The sequence below is a fragment of the Paramisgurnus dabryanus genome, chromosome 5 (assembly GCF_030506205.2).
Source record: "Paramisgurnus dabryanus chromosome 5, PD_genome_1.1, whole genome shotgun sequence".
Classification (NCBI taxonomy): domain Eukaryota; kingdom Metazoa; phylum Chordata; class Actinopteri; order Cypriniformes; family Cobitidae; genus Paramisgurnus; species Paramisgurnus dabryanus.
The window spans coordinates 38,987,091-39,004,530 of record NC_133341.1 but is presented as its reverse complement, the minus strand read 5'-3'; the positions used below and the strand labels follow the sequence as shown (position 1 = coordinate 39,004,530).

The following is a 17,440-nucleotide window of genomic DNA, read 5'->3' as shown; positions in this document are numbered from 1 at the left end:
ATTTCATACATATTTGATTACATTTCAAACATATATAAGATTTTGACTTTCTAATCTTTGCAGTTGGCGAAGTCATTGCAAAGCAATTTGGCAAGTTTTAGTAATACAAAAATGTACACATTCGATTACTCAGAATGATGTCTAACCGTGGTGCGATTTGCTGGGGGAATGGGGGGTTATCCACACCCCCCCCCACCCCTTATATCGCTTTCTCTGCAAATTTAGCGAGTACCGATCGAGTTATTTAATGTCGATACTGTTCTGCGGCCGATCGATCGGAGCATCCCTAATAATCAATGTAAGCACGTGGTTCATACAAAATTTTCATAAATAAAAATGTTTTTTTTTTTTTTTTGTCGCACCCTGCGTTTACCAAAATATACTTAAAGTTTCGCTTTTTACTCCTTGTTTCAAATTATGATCTGAAGTCCTGTTCTTAATCCGGTTTTTAAAAATCGAACGATGTTGATAGCAGGGAAAATGCTTTTATCTGCCGTACATGTATATCTGTACATATAACCCAACCCATAACCCAACTCTCAGTTAAGACTAGGGATGCACCGAATATTCGGCCACCGAAAATTTTCGGCCGAAAATGGCCCAAAAGAGCATTTTCGACTTTCGGCCGAAAGACTTTTATCACTGAAACAATACGGCCGAAATGTTTTGATGACGCAAACAGAAACCACGACCTGCACGTGCTTGTCTGAAGCAACATGTATGCGGCGTGGATGTATTTATTCGCAAAAAGGCGCTAAAGTACGCACAGAGGCACATGCGGTTGTGTCCGGTCCATACGTGATCATCACAGTGAGTACTCTCTTCAAAGATCAGAACTCTTGATGTGTAAACTTTAGAGAGAGTCGCGCAAATGTGTCTCATACTGTATAGTCCATTAACATACATGTGCCGAATAAAGCAATGAAAAACAACGTAACGTTTTTATGCTGTGCTGTTTGGGATTCGCCTTCGTTCTCTGTGTGCGCGCGCGTTTAAGTGCCCTCAATAGTGCACACACGAGTGAGATGCAAACAAGCGAACGTAAAATCTTTCTGTTATTGACAGGGCACATATAAACAAAATAATCTTCAAAGTATTCTTTTTCTAATAAAAACATTTGTTTATGTCTTAAGTGTATGTATAGATTACAGTCATAAACCAGTCTCTGCTTATTTAAAAAGACAGTAACCTCAATTAACCTACTTAAAGGGCGATTTATAGTCGTGCGTAGGTCCTACGGCGTAGCTACGGCGTAGGCTATCCGTAGCCTGTGCGTAGCTCTGCGTAGCCTGACGCGCACCTCACAAAATTTCTAACAGCGCGTCGGCTCTACGCGGACCGTAAGCGCTGTGATTGGTCCACCAGAACCCCTCCCGTCAGGTAAAAAAACTGCGTCATAGGTATTTCCGTTTGAGACGGTGAAAACAAAGATGAGCCAAGTTGAGGAGGGATTTAACTCAAACTGAAACATAATTTGCTGTTTATTTACTTCCATCATTGCTGGTCTTCTCAAATTATACACAACAAGTTGCTATTTCTTCTTCGTTTGTGGGTTAACTTGCTTAGCTTCTTCTTCTGTGACGACTTCTGCTGCTACTGTGGTTACACGCGTGATTACTGCCAACCAGCGGTTTCGCGTGTGTTTGCACGTCGACGCGGACGGCGACGCACAAGTATAAATGAAAACCGACGCGGAACCTACGCCGTCGCTGCTACGCCGTAGGACCTACGCACGACTATAAATCGCCCTTAAGTCTAACAAAGAGACAAATAGCTCTAAAAATAATAATATATTTAATTTATACAATAAAGACAGTGTTATGACTCATTTAATTCGATTTCTGTACCTAATGCTAATGTTAGACCTTATTAATGTGCAGCTTTGTTCTTTTTTATAAATGTTTGTAATTTCTTTATTTGTTATTAGATTTTCCCCACCCCCTTTTTGCTGATCTGAAAAATAATCCGATCCGTGCCTCAAAAACTCACTGTAAAAAATTTCGCTGTAAAATAACAGTAAAGAGCTGGCAGCAGAGACGCCAGCAGTATACTGTTATTTTTACGGTATTTATACGTAAAATGACTTTACGGTAGTAGTCTGTAAATTAGAAAAACTGTATTTTTCTGTATTTATATAATTAACAGTAAAGAGCTGGCAGCAGAGACGCCAGCAGTATACCGTTATTTTTACAGTATTCATACGTAAAATTACTTTACGGTTGTAGTCTGTAAACCAGAAATACAGAATACTTCTGTAGTCACACTCTTAAATGATTTCACCGTCTAATACAGTAAAAAAAAAAATGCATATTTCTGTGATTTATTTGGAAACTAAAATAATATTGTTTAGGTTAAAGGAACAACCTAAACAATATTATTGTAATTTCCAAACAATCACAGAAATATGCAGCATTTTTTACTGTATTAGAAATAACATCAATTTAGCAGTTTCTAAAAATTCTTCATTGATATTTAAAATATCTGTCTCCCAATGAACTTGCCAATGAATTCCCAGGGCTAAAGACAGTTGCTTAAGATATGCATTATTGTGAATATTATGCAAAATAAGCAACAAAAACTTCCAAATCAAACACCTTTATTTCAAAGAGCAATGTCTATGTCAACATGACTACAAAAAAAGTAAAGAAAATAAATCCAGTTGGACAATGCTGAAAAGAGCTTTCTAGAAGTAAACAGAAACAGTAGTGTCTTGCTTTAGACCAGGGGTGGGGAACCCTGGTCCTGGAGGGCCACTGTCCTGCAGAGTTTTGTTCCAACCCTAATTAAACACACCTGAAATATCAAATTAGAGTCTTCAGGATCACTTGAAAATTAAATTCAGGTGTGTTTGATTAGGGTTGGAACTAAACTCTGGAGGACAGTGGCCCTCCAGGACCCAGGGTTCCCCACTCCTGCTTTAGACTATGGAAATAAACTTAACATTCTTAAATTGATCGTCAGAGACTGCCCCTAATCCTTACCAAATGTGAAGGGCTTAACCTATAGTTTACTTTTTTATTTAAGACATAAGTTTGAAAACATACCTAAGGCCATTTTGAAACTATTATAGTACAGTAGAACATTTTGTCAGGATGTATCAATAATAAGCATAAAAACATTTAGGATGAAACCGTAGGGTAGGCACCTGTGCCACTGCAAGCTAGACTTGCAGGTTACCTCTTAAAATTGTCCTGTGAGGTAGGTTTGTGTTTTTACATCTTAGTTCTTGTGGATGAAGAGACGATCATCACTTTGATAGCTGCTGTTCCTCTCTGCAGCATTATTCCAGTGCTGCCACTGTCAAAGAACAAAAAACAATCATACTCATAAATAAACTAAACAATCACGAATGTAAAGTATAAACTCCAAGCTAATGCTTATGAAGTAAAAAATACCAGTACTATTGTGGCTAATTGTGGCAATGGCAGACTGTCAAAACAATGAGAAAAAGATTACCGTATATACTCACAGATCTATATGAAGTTTCATTAAAAAGTCAAGGAGATTCTTCAGTAGCATGGCCACATGTGTATTTGACTGCAGAAGACGACTTCTGGACCATCACACCTTTCTTCTTAGAGACAACCTTGCTTGATGATTTTGGCATTTGTCCCTCTCTCTGGATTTATATCAATGAAGCGCCTGAAATCAAAAGCAATTAATTGTTTTTTGTCTTCATTGCACAAATTGAGTGGATTTAATGACATCAAATGGAGTTATAAAAAAGTCTATACCCTGTGTGTGTGTGTGTGTGCGTGTGCGTGTGTGTAGTTGTGTAGGTGTGTAGGTGTGTAAGTGTTGAGGCTTGAAATGTAAAGGGATAATTCCATTTTATGCATAACATACAAACACATTAATTTTGAATTCCACAGGGCAGGCTGTCTCATCTTGATACTGAAGGCTGAAAATGTAGTAGGTTGCAAACATAGCAGCAAGTCCAATTGCAAATGTTGGTGTGATGCCCTTAAAACTTAACAACATGGAAATACTTGTTACTTTGTTTAAACATTTGTAAACTCAAGATGAATGGCCGATAAGATATACAATGCTTCTATCAATGAATCTAAATTAAATGTATATTACCAGGTATCAGGCGAGGACTTGCAGGAAGACTGAGAGTTGTCTCAACATCAACTGCAGTGGCAGACACCTGAAGGGAACAAATACATTATCCTTACCATAATAAGATTTTTAAGAAGAAAATTTATAAAAAGGACAATAATTAGTAAACACTCGGTGGAATGTAACCAAGATGTGAACGAGGTAGGCTTCTGAAGTACCTACAATCAAACATCCAAAATTTAAAGGGTAACAATTTACATGCAGCATCCTTTAAACCACAAAATAATTTACACCTCTCTTTTTACATATGTAGTAGTACTCCCACAAACTAGTACACACATTGCATTCACAAAGAGTCCAGAAAGACAATATTTTACACCAATTTGGCGTTTAAAAAGAAAAATGCAAAGTTCAACTTTAACCGAGCTACAATTAGCTTTATTTTCTTGTTAACTGTTTGTAAAACACTTTTCATTAAGGTCAACACAAACAAAATAAAACTCAACAAAACCATCTCGGTTAGTCGATGTTCATATAATCCTATGGTTTGGTTGAAATAAATTATTTAATAAGTGTTGTTTCTCTTAAATTCAGAAGTAAAAGTAATATTGTTATGGCTATTCAAATCTAAGCCTCACTGTTAGATGACACGTTTAAATCCCTAGCAAGATAAGCTTCTATCAGTTGATATCAAGCATTCTTGGCAATATGAATAAGATTTGAATTACCGTTTCATTTGTAGATGCAAGACCCGATCAATTTGATGAAGAACACTTGACGATGTGCAGCACATCATCTAAATTTTACGTCCTCTTCTGGAAAATCTCCTATCCAAATAATGGTTCCCGAAATTCCATCCAGGAGTTAATGGCAAATTATATCTGTATTTTTTAAAGAAAATTGACCAAAAGTAATAGGCTAGCTTCAATTTATAAGACTAACATTTCTTAGCTTCTGACCGTGCTCCAAATTCCCCAGTCAACACGCATTTTCGAGAAAATACTGTATTGTCCTGTAATTTAAAACATCAACTTACTGTTGAGGGCCTCTGTCTTGTTGCTCCAATTTAATCAGCCCACAATGCATTGCTAACTACAGTACTAAACTGTTTAACATGAAAACAGTATTTTACTGTTGAAAATTGGCTGTTAATTTACAGCAATTGCTTACAGTGCTGTAATGTGATCTGAACCATGAGTTTTGTGATCTGTCACTCACCCCTAGTAAAGTTAGTACACAGTGATCGCCATAAATGCATTTGTACTAATAATTGGCATAATAATTTATTTCGGGGTTTCGGTTTTTCGGCCTCGGTTTCCTCATTTTCAGTTTCGGCCAAGAATTTTCATTTCGGTGCATCCCTAGTTAAGACCTCACACTGATGTCGTGTTTTGTAAGTTGACATTTTCCAGTAAAAGGGTTGCAAAACGGGACTTGAAACCAGTGAGGTCTATAAAATCTGAAGGACACAAACCCTTAACAATCTCATTCATTTCAATGACAGTCTCACAGCTGGCGCATACAGCACTGATTTATGTGGCCTGAATACTCAATTTGGGATACAAAACTATTTGTTTATACAATAACCCATGCCATAAATGTCCTGTTAAGACTATGAACTGAAATGATGCCCTTTATTGGTAACTGTGAATTAAATGAGGATGCTTTTGGGGACAGACAGTGAATTTACTTTCTAAAGTAGTTTTTTCTTTAGGATTTTGGCAGTTTTAAAATATGTGACCCTGGACCACAAAACCATTGAAATTGAGATTTATACATCCTCTGAAAGTTTAATAAATAAGCTTTTCATTGATGTATGGTTTGTTATTATAGGATATATCTTTGGCAGAGATGCATCTATTTGAAAATATGGAATTCGATGGTGCAAAAAATCTAAATATTGAGAAAATGGCCTTTTAAAGTTGTCTAAATGAAGTCCTTAGCAACACATATTACTAATGATAATGACATTTTTGATATATTAATGGTAGGAAAGATATTTACTTACTTAAGGTATTTTTTTACTTTATATCCTAAGTATTTTTGGCACTTAAAGAATCTATAATTTTGACCCATACAAAGTATTTTTGGCTCTTGCTAGTGCTACGGATATACTCGTGCGACTTATGACTGGTTTTGTGGTCCAGGGTCACATAAAATACAAACATAAAACAATCAACAGTCTACTTTTGTATAAGTCTGTTGTATGGTAGTTAATCATTTATTATTTATGGAGGGAAAACACATGACCACAATATCACAAAAGCAAGAATAATGCAATCTGCATGTCTACGATTATTCACTGCTGATGCTCTTGAGAAATAAAGTTTCAGGTTTTTTTTAACTACAAATAACATTGTAGGTCCTGTTTGTATCCTGTTTTGTATTTTGATATTTTCCAGATTTTGTCTCTTGGGCTTAATTTTGGAATATAACACAAAACCTTTGTGGAAGGAGTTTAAAACTTCTAAATTAAATTTCCTTCGTGTCCTGTAATAACGTTACTAGAGAGAAGTATTTTGTCTGTAAACATGGCCTTGACTCAGCTTTAACCCTTGTATTGTGTTCAATGACCCCTAGATATCACATTATGAAAAACAAGAAGTAATAATTTCATTTTACAGCAATATTAAATTGTTTAAGCTTTTCTTTTCCTAAACAGGCTCATCTTTTGTTCTTGAGGCTCATTATACAAATTCATCAAATCCCTGTTGACATGATGTGCACACATCAAGCACGCTTTCTGACTTCTTGCATTTTACACACATGGTGCTTGTTTTGGTGTCATGTTTTGTGGGGCACAACTGGCATCACCTGTATTCACCTCTGAATTTTCTGTGGGTCTGAAATCATCTGCTTTACATAGTATTTCATATACATTGAAAATAGAAATGATAGTTCACTTTTACTTTTCTGTATCTGAGAAAGTCTTTATCAGTACTGAAAATAGTAAGGGAAAACTCACTTTTACCTTTTCAGGGTAGTAAAACACCAACATATGCGCAATAAAAGTGTTTAATTTGTGTATATACAAACAAATATGGGTCAAATTGACCTGCGAACATCAAAATCGTAAAAAAAAAATCAATATTTGTGTTAAAAAAACTTCAAAACACATCAGTGTATCCTTACTTTGCATGCATGTTCAAAAGTGACAAAATGTCTGGAAGAAAAAGATAACTTGAGTAGTATTTCATATACATTGTAAATAGAAACAATAGCTCACTTTTACCATCCAAGTCTTTTTTTAGTACTGAAAAGAGTGAGGAGAAGAATTTTACCCCTATTTCAGGATGGTGAAACACCAATTTAGCAACATGTACTGAAAACAAATATTTAATTTGGGTCTGTACAGTTGCATTGGAACAAAAAAATACGGGTCATATTGACCCCGAACATCAAAATTGTTACAATGTTATTTGCATACACTTCAAAACATATCAGCGTGCCCAAACTTTGTATGCATGTTCATGGCCATAAATGAGACAGAGTCACAAAATTTCAAGAATAAAATCACAGGTTAATTGTTTTTTTTCCGACATAATATAAGGGTTCATAGTGTAAATCATTTAACCATTGATTTTTGTCTTCACAGAAGGACCTTTTAGCCTTAAATTGGAAGGGAAGTTATCCAGCCCGCCTGCTCAGTCCAGTCGTGCAGACATCAACAATTCTCAGAACTCCAGTGGTAAGTGACATTAATATGAGTTATACTTTGGGATTTGGTGTTTTGCAACATGACATCTTTCAACTTTGGCATATTTGACACTGGTAGAGTTTGGCCTTTGCTCACACAGTCAAAGATCTCTAGCACCTGTGTGTAGCACTGACCAGACTATGTGCTGTGACTTTTAATGACTTTACATGTGCTCATTTTATTTTCCTTACTGCACTTCTAATGTTAGTTAATGTTTCTTTTACTAAAAGTGATCCTGGGCCACAAAACCAGTCATAAGGGTCATTTTTTTGAAATTGAGATTTATAGATCATCTAAAAGTGATGTATGCCCTGCAAAATGACTTTCTTACTTACTTATTTTTTTCTTGTTTTCAGTAAAAATAGCTAAAAATTCTTAAATCTGACTAGAAAAAAATAAAGCTAGTTTTTGAGCCCATTCTCATGAAATGCATATAATTTGCACGCAGTGTTAAAGTCGTGCAAATATGTACGCCAAATTCCAATTTTGCATGCATATGATACGCCAGTCATTCCTGTAGACTTATACAGTACATCTTTTTGTGTCATTTTATTTATTGGTTTCTTATTTTCTTTTTTTACCATTGTCGCTTGGGTTAAAAAAACACCCGAGCGTCTCTCACGCTGACCCCGGGCTGTTGAGCAGTCCTTTATGTAGAGCCCTGATGTTCCTGCTATTGCTCAAGCATAAAAAGAGATCACACTAAATATTTTATTGCTGCATACAAATTTCCTGTATTTTCTAGTAATATTCTAATAAAGAAATAATTATATATGCTCAATATAACATTTCAAAAACAACAAATGTAACCCTGGACCACAAAACCTTAAGTGGCACGGGTATATTTGTAGCAATAGCCAACAATAAATTGTATGGTTTTTATGCCAAACACATATAAAGATCATGTTATATGGAGATATTTTGTACACTTCCTACTGTAAATATATATATAAAAATATATATTCTATGAGTGGATGCAAAATTTCAAAAAGGTGACTAAAGATGATTTTCTCAATACATTTAGATTTTTTTGCAACATTTTAAAATGTTTCTCGGCCAAATATTGTCCCATACATACATCAATGGAAAGTTATTTGTTATTTCAAAAAAATGACCCTGGTTGACTGGTTTTGTGGTCCAGGGTCAGAAATCTAAAAGTGGCCTATGATTTTTGCCCAACAATACTGTATGTATTTCAAATATTTTTGCGTTATAACATTACATTCTGAACAAAAGCGTGCACATCATTGAAAAACAATTATTTGTCTTTCAGATACTGCAAACAGCCGGGCCTACAGTTCGCTACCCAGTCCTCAGAGTACGTGCTTCCAGCGGTTTACTCTTTCCATGTGATATCATTTTTCTCATATTTCATTTCAGTTTTGTTTATAATGCTAGTGGATCTCGCTCTTCGCCCATCTGTGTGCCATTGCATGGCATTCCAACATTTCAGGTTTATAGTCTTTAAGTTGAAAGCGTGTGGCTGACCTAAATTTGTTAGCAGTAGTGTACGTAGTACCGTAGCTCTCCACGCTGTGCTGTGAGAACATTGCTGTGTTCTGAGAGAGAAACTGGACCTTTTGTTCTAGAAACCTACACGTGTGGAGCCTGTGGGATTCAGTTCCAGTTCTACAACAACCTGCTGGAGCACATGCAGTCCCACGCTGGTGAGTGAGCCACCAAAACCCAAAACCTTTCCAGATTTTACTAATTTGGACTCGCTCTCTGTTTTGTTCACATCATATTTCTGCATCAGCACATGGCTAAAGGTGTAATGCAATGGTTAAAGTTTGACAGATGGGCGAGATGTGAGCGCTGCATATCCGGTTTATTTCTCCGTCTGATCAGTAAATAATTTTCCCATCTTTCCTCATCATTTATTTATGCTGTACGCCTGTGTGTAATCTGCACCTGAAGGAGCTCCACAGATTTTTATTGTCACTGTTTTATTCAGTCAGGTTGTCTTTTTAACAGCAAATGGATGTCAGAAATTTTTTAAAAAGTGCATTGTCAAAATGATTTTCTTGTTATGCTTCCCTCTACACTATTTCATTAGGCAAAAGTTGTTTATTGTGAGTGCATTCATTGCAAAAGTCGTAAAAATTAATTGGTGTAAAGTGTTTATGCGTGGACCCTGTATTAAAGTATTCGGCTAATTGTACAAGGCTTCGCTCTGTTTAATGCATTCTACAGTGTTTAAATCCATTACACTGATGTATTCGGCCGAAAAATATGTGCAGGTTTCATAAAGGCCTTCTGTTTTTATTCATTTCATATTCCTTCACATGTCTGTGTTTGCTTTCTTTATTTCCTTAAAGTGTCCAATAAACATTTAAGTAGTGTATTTCTTTTCTGTTCTTATCCTTTGTTTTAGCCGATAATGAGAACCACGTCAAAGGAGAGTCTCCTAAACCCTCCCAGGCCTCTGCAGTCACACAGGAGCAGGTGTGGAAATCTCCTCCGCCGGCACAGCCCAGGAATCACGTCCCTTCATTCCGTAAGTTCTGGCTCACCAACACAATTCAATCGCACTTATTTCAAAACCCAGTTTATTATTTACTGCATGCCAATACTTAAAATTCTGCATGTGATGATGTAGTGTGGTGGGTGGTGTGATAAAATCCATTTCACAAAATTAGTTTTATTTTATGGTAACAATATATTTCCCGGTATATGTTTTGTCAGTTTTGTTTACCGTATTTTTTTTGGTCTATAAGCCGCGTTTATTTTTCACTTTGTAAGTCAGTATGAATTAATTTTGACATCATAAGAAGAGACATCATTACCGTCTACAGCCGCCATATGCTGCTTTTGTATTTCTGTAGATAAATGATACTGTATCGTATCGCAATGAACTGTCCGATTTGCATCCCTAGTACATAGCACATGATGCGTAGGGACAATGTGACGAACCCATAGACACAGAGTAGAGACCAAAGCAATGCCCGTAAAAAATAAGTAGTTGGAATGACGTAATAATATGCTAATTAGTACGTCGAGAATTGATTCTGAATCTAATTGGTACCCTAATGCTGAGTTTACACCAAACGCGGTTTGGGCGTCAAAATCGCGTCTACCGCGCGTGGTTTGCCGCTTGAACAATTTGGATGCATTCGCGCGTGTAGAGCGGAGTAGACGCGAAGCAAAATCCGCTTCTTGTGGGAGGGGCAACTGCTGTGCGAGTGTCTGTTTGCAAGATGACTGATGTTTCTTGTGCATTTATCAAGAGAGTTATCAGTTTTGTATTGGGTAACCATTGGGTAACCTTACTATGGGGAAAAATAAACGGCGCGGGTAGATAAACGTCACGTGACTCAAAAGTGAAGCGTGTATTACAACTTACCAAGTTGCCCAAAGTCCTTACTGACACTCTTCCAAGCGAGGTCCTTTTTATTCCTGTCTCCACTATAGAAATAACAACTTGTGTCATATAGCTTCGAGTGACTGCTTGAGTGAGTGACTCCGGGCGGGGCTGCCACCACAGCAGCAAGCAGGCTCCTGATTGGTTAACGCGGCGCGAAATTCCGCCAAAGTTCAAATTTTTCAACTCGGGCGTCAGCCGCAAATTCGCGTGAACCGCAAGATGCACAAAAAGCACAATTCGCGCGTACCGCGCACAACGCTCAATTCGCGCCTTTCGCCCGAGCTTCACGCGCGAAAGAGGCGGAAACGCGTCTTCCGCGCCGCGCCGAACGCCTCTTCCGCGCCGCGGGACCTCCTGACGCGCGTCAACGCGTCTTCACATTGACTTAACTTTGAAATCACTCGCGCTTCACGCCCTTACCGCGGTTGGTGTAAATGCAGCATAAGAATCAGTTCGAAGTCGAATCATGAGGGTCCAAGTGATTCAGATCTCTTGTTATTAAAGTTTTCAATATGAATATTTTTCTTAAAAAATCACATCGATTACCCTCAGAAGACCCCCCCCCCCATTAATCCACTGGAGCTGTGTGCATTACTTCTGTGAAGGATGGAGGCACTTTTTTGGGCTTGAAAGTCATGAACCTGTTTTTTTACCATTGAAGAAGCTTGAAAGAGCCAGGATATTTACTAAAATAACTTTGTGTTAGTCTAAAAGGTAATGGAGATATGTGTCTTGAATGGCTTGAGGGTGACTAAATCATGGGGTAATTTTCATTTTTCACTATTAGAAATCTTTCGCTTTAAGTCTTGATAGACACAATCTTGTTTTTAAATCAGTTACTTATCTTGTAAGCCATTGAAGATAGATAGCTTCATTGATTCATGACTCTGTCTTTTTGCAGAAAACCGATTATTCCCAGAAAAAGAGAGGCAACAGGTGGCAGAACGTTTGCTGAGAGTGATGTGCGTGGACCTTGGACTCCTTGGCGTTCTCAGCAGTAAGGACTTCCTCAAACTGGCTCAGACCCTGGTGGACACAGGATCACGTAACGGTGCCTACTCCATCCGTGAGGCCTTGGGAGATATGAGCTCACTGGCTCTCAAGCAGCTTCCCCGTATGTACAATCAGGTCAAAGTGAAAGTCACCTGTGCCCTTGGTTCCAACTCTTCCCAGGGCATCGCCGTAACCTGTCATTCACAGACTATAGGATCCGACTGCTGCTATTTGCTAACGGCGTATCAAGTAGAGGGCGTACGACTCAAACGCTATGTGCTGGGATTGAAAGAGGCCTCTCTGCGCGAAGGTCCCGAGCAGATCCATCACTGGGTCCAGAATGTTCTGTCGGAGTTCGTCATGTCGGAAATCCGCACGGTGTACGTGACGGAACCACGCTTGTCTTCGTTAGCCTTTTGCGGTCGCAGCGGACTGAGTCTCCGTTGCGCGTGTTGCTCTCTGAGCGCCACGGTTCAGGCCGTTCTCGGCCGCCGCAGCTTGCAGGCGCGTGGGCTCCACGAACTAGGCGAGCTTCTGGCCACGTGCCGCGACATCGCCGCATCAACCAGTTTCAGTCACGAAGGGAAAGCCGCAGAGGAACCGTTCGCTCCACCCTGCTGGGATCCGATTGCAGAGGCGCTGCTCAAGGTTCACGAGAACTTTGAGGCCACCTGCGAAGCGTACGGGCGTTCCAAGAGCACAGTGCCACTCCTGCAGGGACTCAACAAGCACCTCCTCGGCACGCTCGCTTGTTTGCTTGCACCGTTAAGACAGGCAGCGTTGGAGCTCGGCATGGAACGCTGCCCCACGCTGCAGCTCGTATTCCCCGTCTACCTCCGTCTCGAAAAACTTTTCACCTCCAAAGCTGGCGAGGCCGGTGCCGGCAGTAAGCTGTGCCACTACTTCCTCGAGGCCCTGAAGGAGAACTTCAAAGTAGAGCGCGTCCATCAAGTCGCAATGATCCTGGACCCTCAAATGAAGCTTCGCCCAGTCCCGGCCTATCAGCACGAGGACATCATCTCGCGAGTGTGCGACATGGCTGCTAACATGAGAGAAGCGGGAAGCGGCGGATCCGGAGGGGCAGCCGTGGACGAGCGGGATGCAGACGGACCTTTGGCGCCCAAGCGCGGCCGTGTGGATTGTGGATTAGAGAGGGCGTCGTGCAGCCCCGAGGAGCCTCAGGTACGAAAAGAACTGTTCCAGTATCTCGGTGAACCACTGTTTAATGGCACAGGTGACCTGTTACAGTACTGGGGTTCGGTGATGGACAGGTACCCCAGACTGTCGAAGTTGGCGTTGTGGTTGCTGGCCGTACCCGCTGTAGCTGTGCACGGAGAATGCGTGAACATCTGCGAGCAAGCTTTAGCCATGAAGAGAAAGCAGCAGGTCAATGCGGAGGAGATGAATAAACTGGTCTTCCTCAAGAGCAATTTTGCTTGAGGTGGCTCAGGGCTTATGGCACCATAGACTGTTTGAAATCAATTCTGATTCTGTTTTAAACCAGATGCATCACTTCACACCTTCCAAAAAACACCAAGAGTCGAACAATGGGTGTGTGATAGACGTTTACAAAGAAAACATACACTGACAATTCATCAACAAATGCCAATTGAGACGAACTTGGCAACACAATGAAAAAGCGCTCTGCACCACAGATGCAAACCTCTGACTTTAACGTCTCAGTTGAACAACCACGTAGATGAAATAAAATTAATAGTTTGCGTGCCATCCATCCGTCATGTCTTTCTGTGGAACGGATCCGGATTAGAGCAGGTGGATTGTTTATGTCCATGACGACAAACTGGGGTACTTGGTTAAAGCCATTTGTTGTTTGTTTTTCTTTTGCAATTACGCCTTTACGAAAATCACAAAGACACTCTTTGCTGTGACAGCTCGAATACCTCTCGTCAGCGGTTTCGCAGTGGGCGGATGAAACTCTAGGCTTTAAGTCTGAGATGGACCACTCGCACCTCTGATCCAGTGATCTCAGTTAATCGGTTAATCTCCGTCAGCGTGTTAAATGGCCAGCAGAACTCACATGCTTTCTAATAATTTATGAATTGTTTTGTCAGTTTTCACGATAGTGTCGCAATAACATGTTCAGTAGCACAGGTTCAACTTTCAAGAATAATGCCTTGCACCTTTGTAGCAGCCGTTGGTTTTATTTATTACAATACTGCCTGCAATACCTACAACAGCCACTTGGACCCCAAAGGTTTCATTTAGCTTTGATTTATTCATATCGGCTCGTCGAGATGAATATTGGATGGAGTATCTCTGGTAATAGGGCTATGTAATGTAAAAATGGTCTCTCACTGTCCCAGTACAAACCTCCGTGAACAGAGGCAGCTAACTGCTTAGTTTGAAGGGATTTTCTGACGTCGAGAGGTTAACGTTAATCGAATATTTCATGATTATTTTTTTATGCACTGGATTTCTTTCATCGGTATCGTCCTCGTTTATCAGCAGCAGTTTTAATAGATTAGAGGAAACCTTCGTTTAGGACCAAAAAAGTATAGTTTGCCATTGTGAATAATGAATAGCAAAGTTATTGCATACGGTTTCTGCTTTCTCATTGATGTTTCGACCACATGTTTGTCCTCTGCCTTGAAACAACATTTTGTTTCTGAAGCTTTTCAGTGAACGGGCACTTCACTTCCATGATAAAATAAGAGTATTTTCCAGTAGTTTTTCAAAGGAAAGATGTGATTAGTATTATATAGTTTGTCTCGTAATGCCTTGAACATCTTTGTGTGATTATACAGATATGCATGCAGACAATATAAGAGTTTATATCTTTAGCTGGCGGGAATCCACAGAACGGAAAGTGCCGTCAAGCGAGGAAGCATGTGGTCGGATGCGCGGTCTCGCATCCTTCAAATAAAGATGACGATACCGGCTAGCATGTGCAGAAATGTAAAAAAAAAATGAGGCTTTGATAACCGGGGCTCAGAGACGGCTGCTGTTGAATATCGTTGTGTTTCTCTCTAACCACAAGAGGGCAGAAGTATCTCAGAAATCTCCAAACATCTTACCTCTGTTTTCTATTCAAGCATTTTAGATATTTTGATAAACTCTGACAGATTTCATGAAGGCTTTTTTTTTCTGGACGAACACACGAACGTGTGTCTCTGGGGAAACGTGGACGTTTGTAGAACATGAAATGCAGCAGTGTGTCGACAAATACTAATCTGAAAGTATAAAACACTGTTTATTTATGGATACGACACGGTTGTTAATATTCCTCTTTCTGTTTGCTCGAGAAGGGTTTGATTTCTTCCTGTTTCAGTCCCGTCTGCGTTTGTCTTTGACAGGCATTTTTTTTTCTGGTTTTGTGTATTAAGTTGTTTCAGCTGTAGGTCTAATTTATACTTTTTTAACAACACTATTTTTATAAACATGACTGATGATAGAGTTTTCTCTCCTTATCAACTGTCAGTAGTACACTGCGCTCTTCTGAGAATATATATTTACTCCTGTAGTATGTGCTGTGAGAATAAAATATCTTCAAACATCAACACGTTTGCTTTCTTCACACTTTATTTTGAAGTGTTAATGCTTACATGAGTACTAATTTGAAATATGAATGAACTGCATTTACTTATGGGAAGAGTTTGCCCTGAAGTATTGTTTTCTTTACATTGCAAAAAATTATTTTCAAGAAAAAAATGTCTTAGTATTTTTGTATTGTTTTCAGTAAAAATATCTACAAATTCTTAAATTAAGATTTCCTTCTTGATGGGCAAAACGAACAGTCTATTTTTTAGACCAAAAATATCAAATGTAAGTGATTTTGTGAATAAAACAAGCAAAAAAATCTGCCAATGGGGTAAGCAAAAAACTTTTTCTTAAATCCTAAATTCAAGAAAAAAATTGCTTACCCCATTGGCAGATTTTTTTTGCTTGTTTTATGCACAAAATCACTTAAATTTGATATTTTTGGTGTAAAAACTAGACTTATTTTCTTTGGTCGTTTTGCTCATCAAGAAAAAGCATCTTTATTTAAGAATTTGTAGATATTTTTACTGAAAACAAGACAAAAATACCAAGCGTTTTTTTTTCTTGAAAATCATTTTTTGCAGTGTACCGTAGGGCTGCATAATGATTTATTGCAACTAATTATATATATTTGTGTGTGTGTGCTGTGATAAATAATTATATATAAATACACAAACGTGCAGGTATAATTTGAAGAAAAAAATAGATGTATATATTAAGTACATAATATAGATTATAAATAAATATAAAAATGTATATGCACATGTAAATATTTCTTAAATTATTATATATAAATTATTATTAAAATAAATATTTATGGTGGAAACAAAAACTTTTATTCTGCAAATGATTAGTTGTGATTAATTGTTATGCAGCCCTAATTTACTGTGTTCTCTGATACAAAGAGACTTGTGAAGTTTGACGATGCTCTCTCCAAGGTAAACTTATGAAGAAAGTTAATCATACTGGTTTGAAATAACAGTGATAACACTTGGATATGTCATGTTTAGGTGAGTTTAAAGAAAAATACACCATGTTATATATAAAACATGAGTGATTTCCTTGACAGGGTTTAGATCAGTCTTATCCAACATGATGTTCGCAGGCACCTGGTTGCCCGCACAGGGTCTGGGGGTTGCCCACCAAAGCACAATTTATTTATTACGTATTTTTATATAAGCTTGGCTTCTTTTATGCATGTTAACCTTTTAGACGATGATTTTATTTGACTTGTTTATATGTTTATTCATTAAGTAAAACAAAAAAGTTTGAGTAGACTATATTTAAAAAGTAATGTTTTATCCATTGTGGTCACCCTTGCTCACAAAAAGGTGAGACCCTGGTTTAGATGAATCCAGGACTAGGCCTTAGTCATGTTAAAATATTTAAGTACAAACAAACCTCACAAAAACATCTTGAGACAAAATAATGGCATTTTAGATATATCAGTGCACGCTGGTTTTAGTTAAGACAGCTCAAACATGCGTTTTAGTCTGGAATGAGGCTTAAAGGGATAGTTCACTCCAAAATTTTTATTCTGTCATCGTTTACTCACTCTCATATTGTTACAAACCTGTATTAATGTCTCTGATGAAAACAAATGAAGATATTTTGAGGAATATTGGTAACCAAACTGTTCATGAGCCCCATTCACTTCCATAGTAGGAAAAAGGAGTACTATGGAAGTGAATGGGGCTCACAAATGGTTTGGTTACAATCATTCCTCGTGATATCTTCCTTCATGTTCATCAGATCTCAAAGAAATTTATATAGGTTTGTAACAACATGAGAGTGAGTAAACGATGACAGAATTTTTTATATGTTTT

The 17,440-nt window shown here is 38.3% G+C and overlaps 1 protein-coding gene and 1 long non-coding RNA gene across 5 annotated transcripts in view; one reads left to right on the top strand and one right to left on the bottom strand.

Annotated features, from left to right (window-relative positions):
* Window positions 1-15,634, top strand: part of znf618 (zinc finger protein 618) — a 33,315-nt gene extending 17,681 nt beyond the window's left edge. For 2 of the 3 annotated variants that reach the window (XM_065284049.2, XM_065284050.2), the window contains exons 9-13: window positions 7,658-7,750; window positions 9,033-9,077; window positions 9,349-9,426; window positions 10,134-10,256; window positions 12,025-15,634. In XM_065284049.2, the coding sequence (XP_065140121.1) occupies window positions 7,658-7,750; window positions 9,033-9,077; window positions 9,349-9,426; window positions 10,134-10,256; window positions 12,025-13,556 (1,871 nt within the window). In that variant the 3' untranslated portion in view covers window positions 13,557-15,634. The remainder of the gene's footprint in view (window positions 1-7,657; window positions 7,751-9,032; window positions 9,078-9,348; window positions 9,427-10,133; window positions 10,257-12,024) is intronic. The other variant, XM_065284051.2, reaches the window with a different exon arrangement.
* On the bottom strand, window positions 3,008-4,423 carry LOC135774153 (uncharacterized). Of its 2 annotated transcripts, XR_010543656.2 has the most exons (4): window positions 4,084-4,423; window positions 3,847-3,970; window positions 3,470-3,642; window positions 3,008-3,297 (listed from the first exon to the last, which is right to left on the bottom strand). It is a non-coding gene; the product is annotated as an uncharacterized lncRNA (long non-coding RNA). The 2 variants fall into 2 exon arrangements; XR_012336720.1 differs by having other exon boundaries at window positions 3,847-4,423.
* Window positions 15,635-17,440: the final 1,806 nt, after the last annotated feature.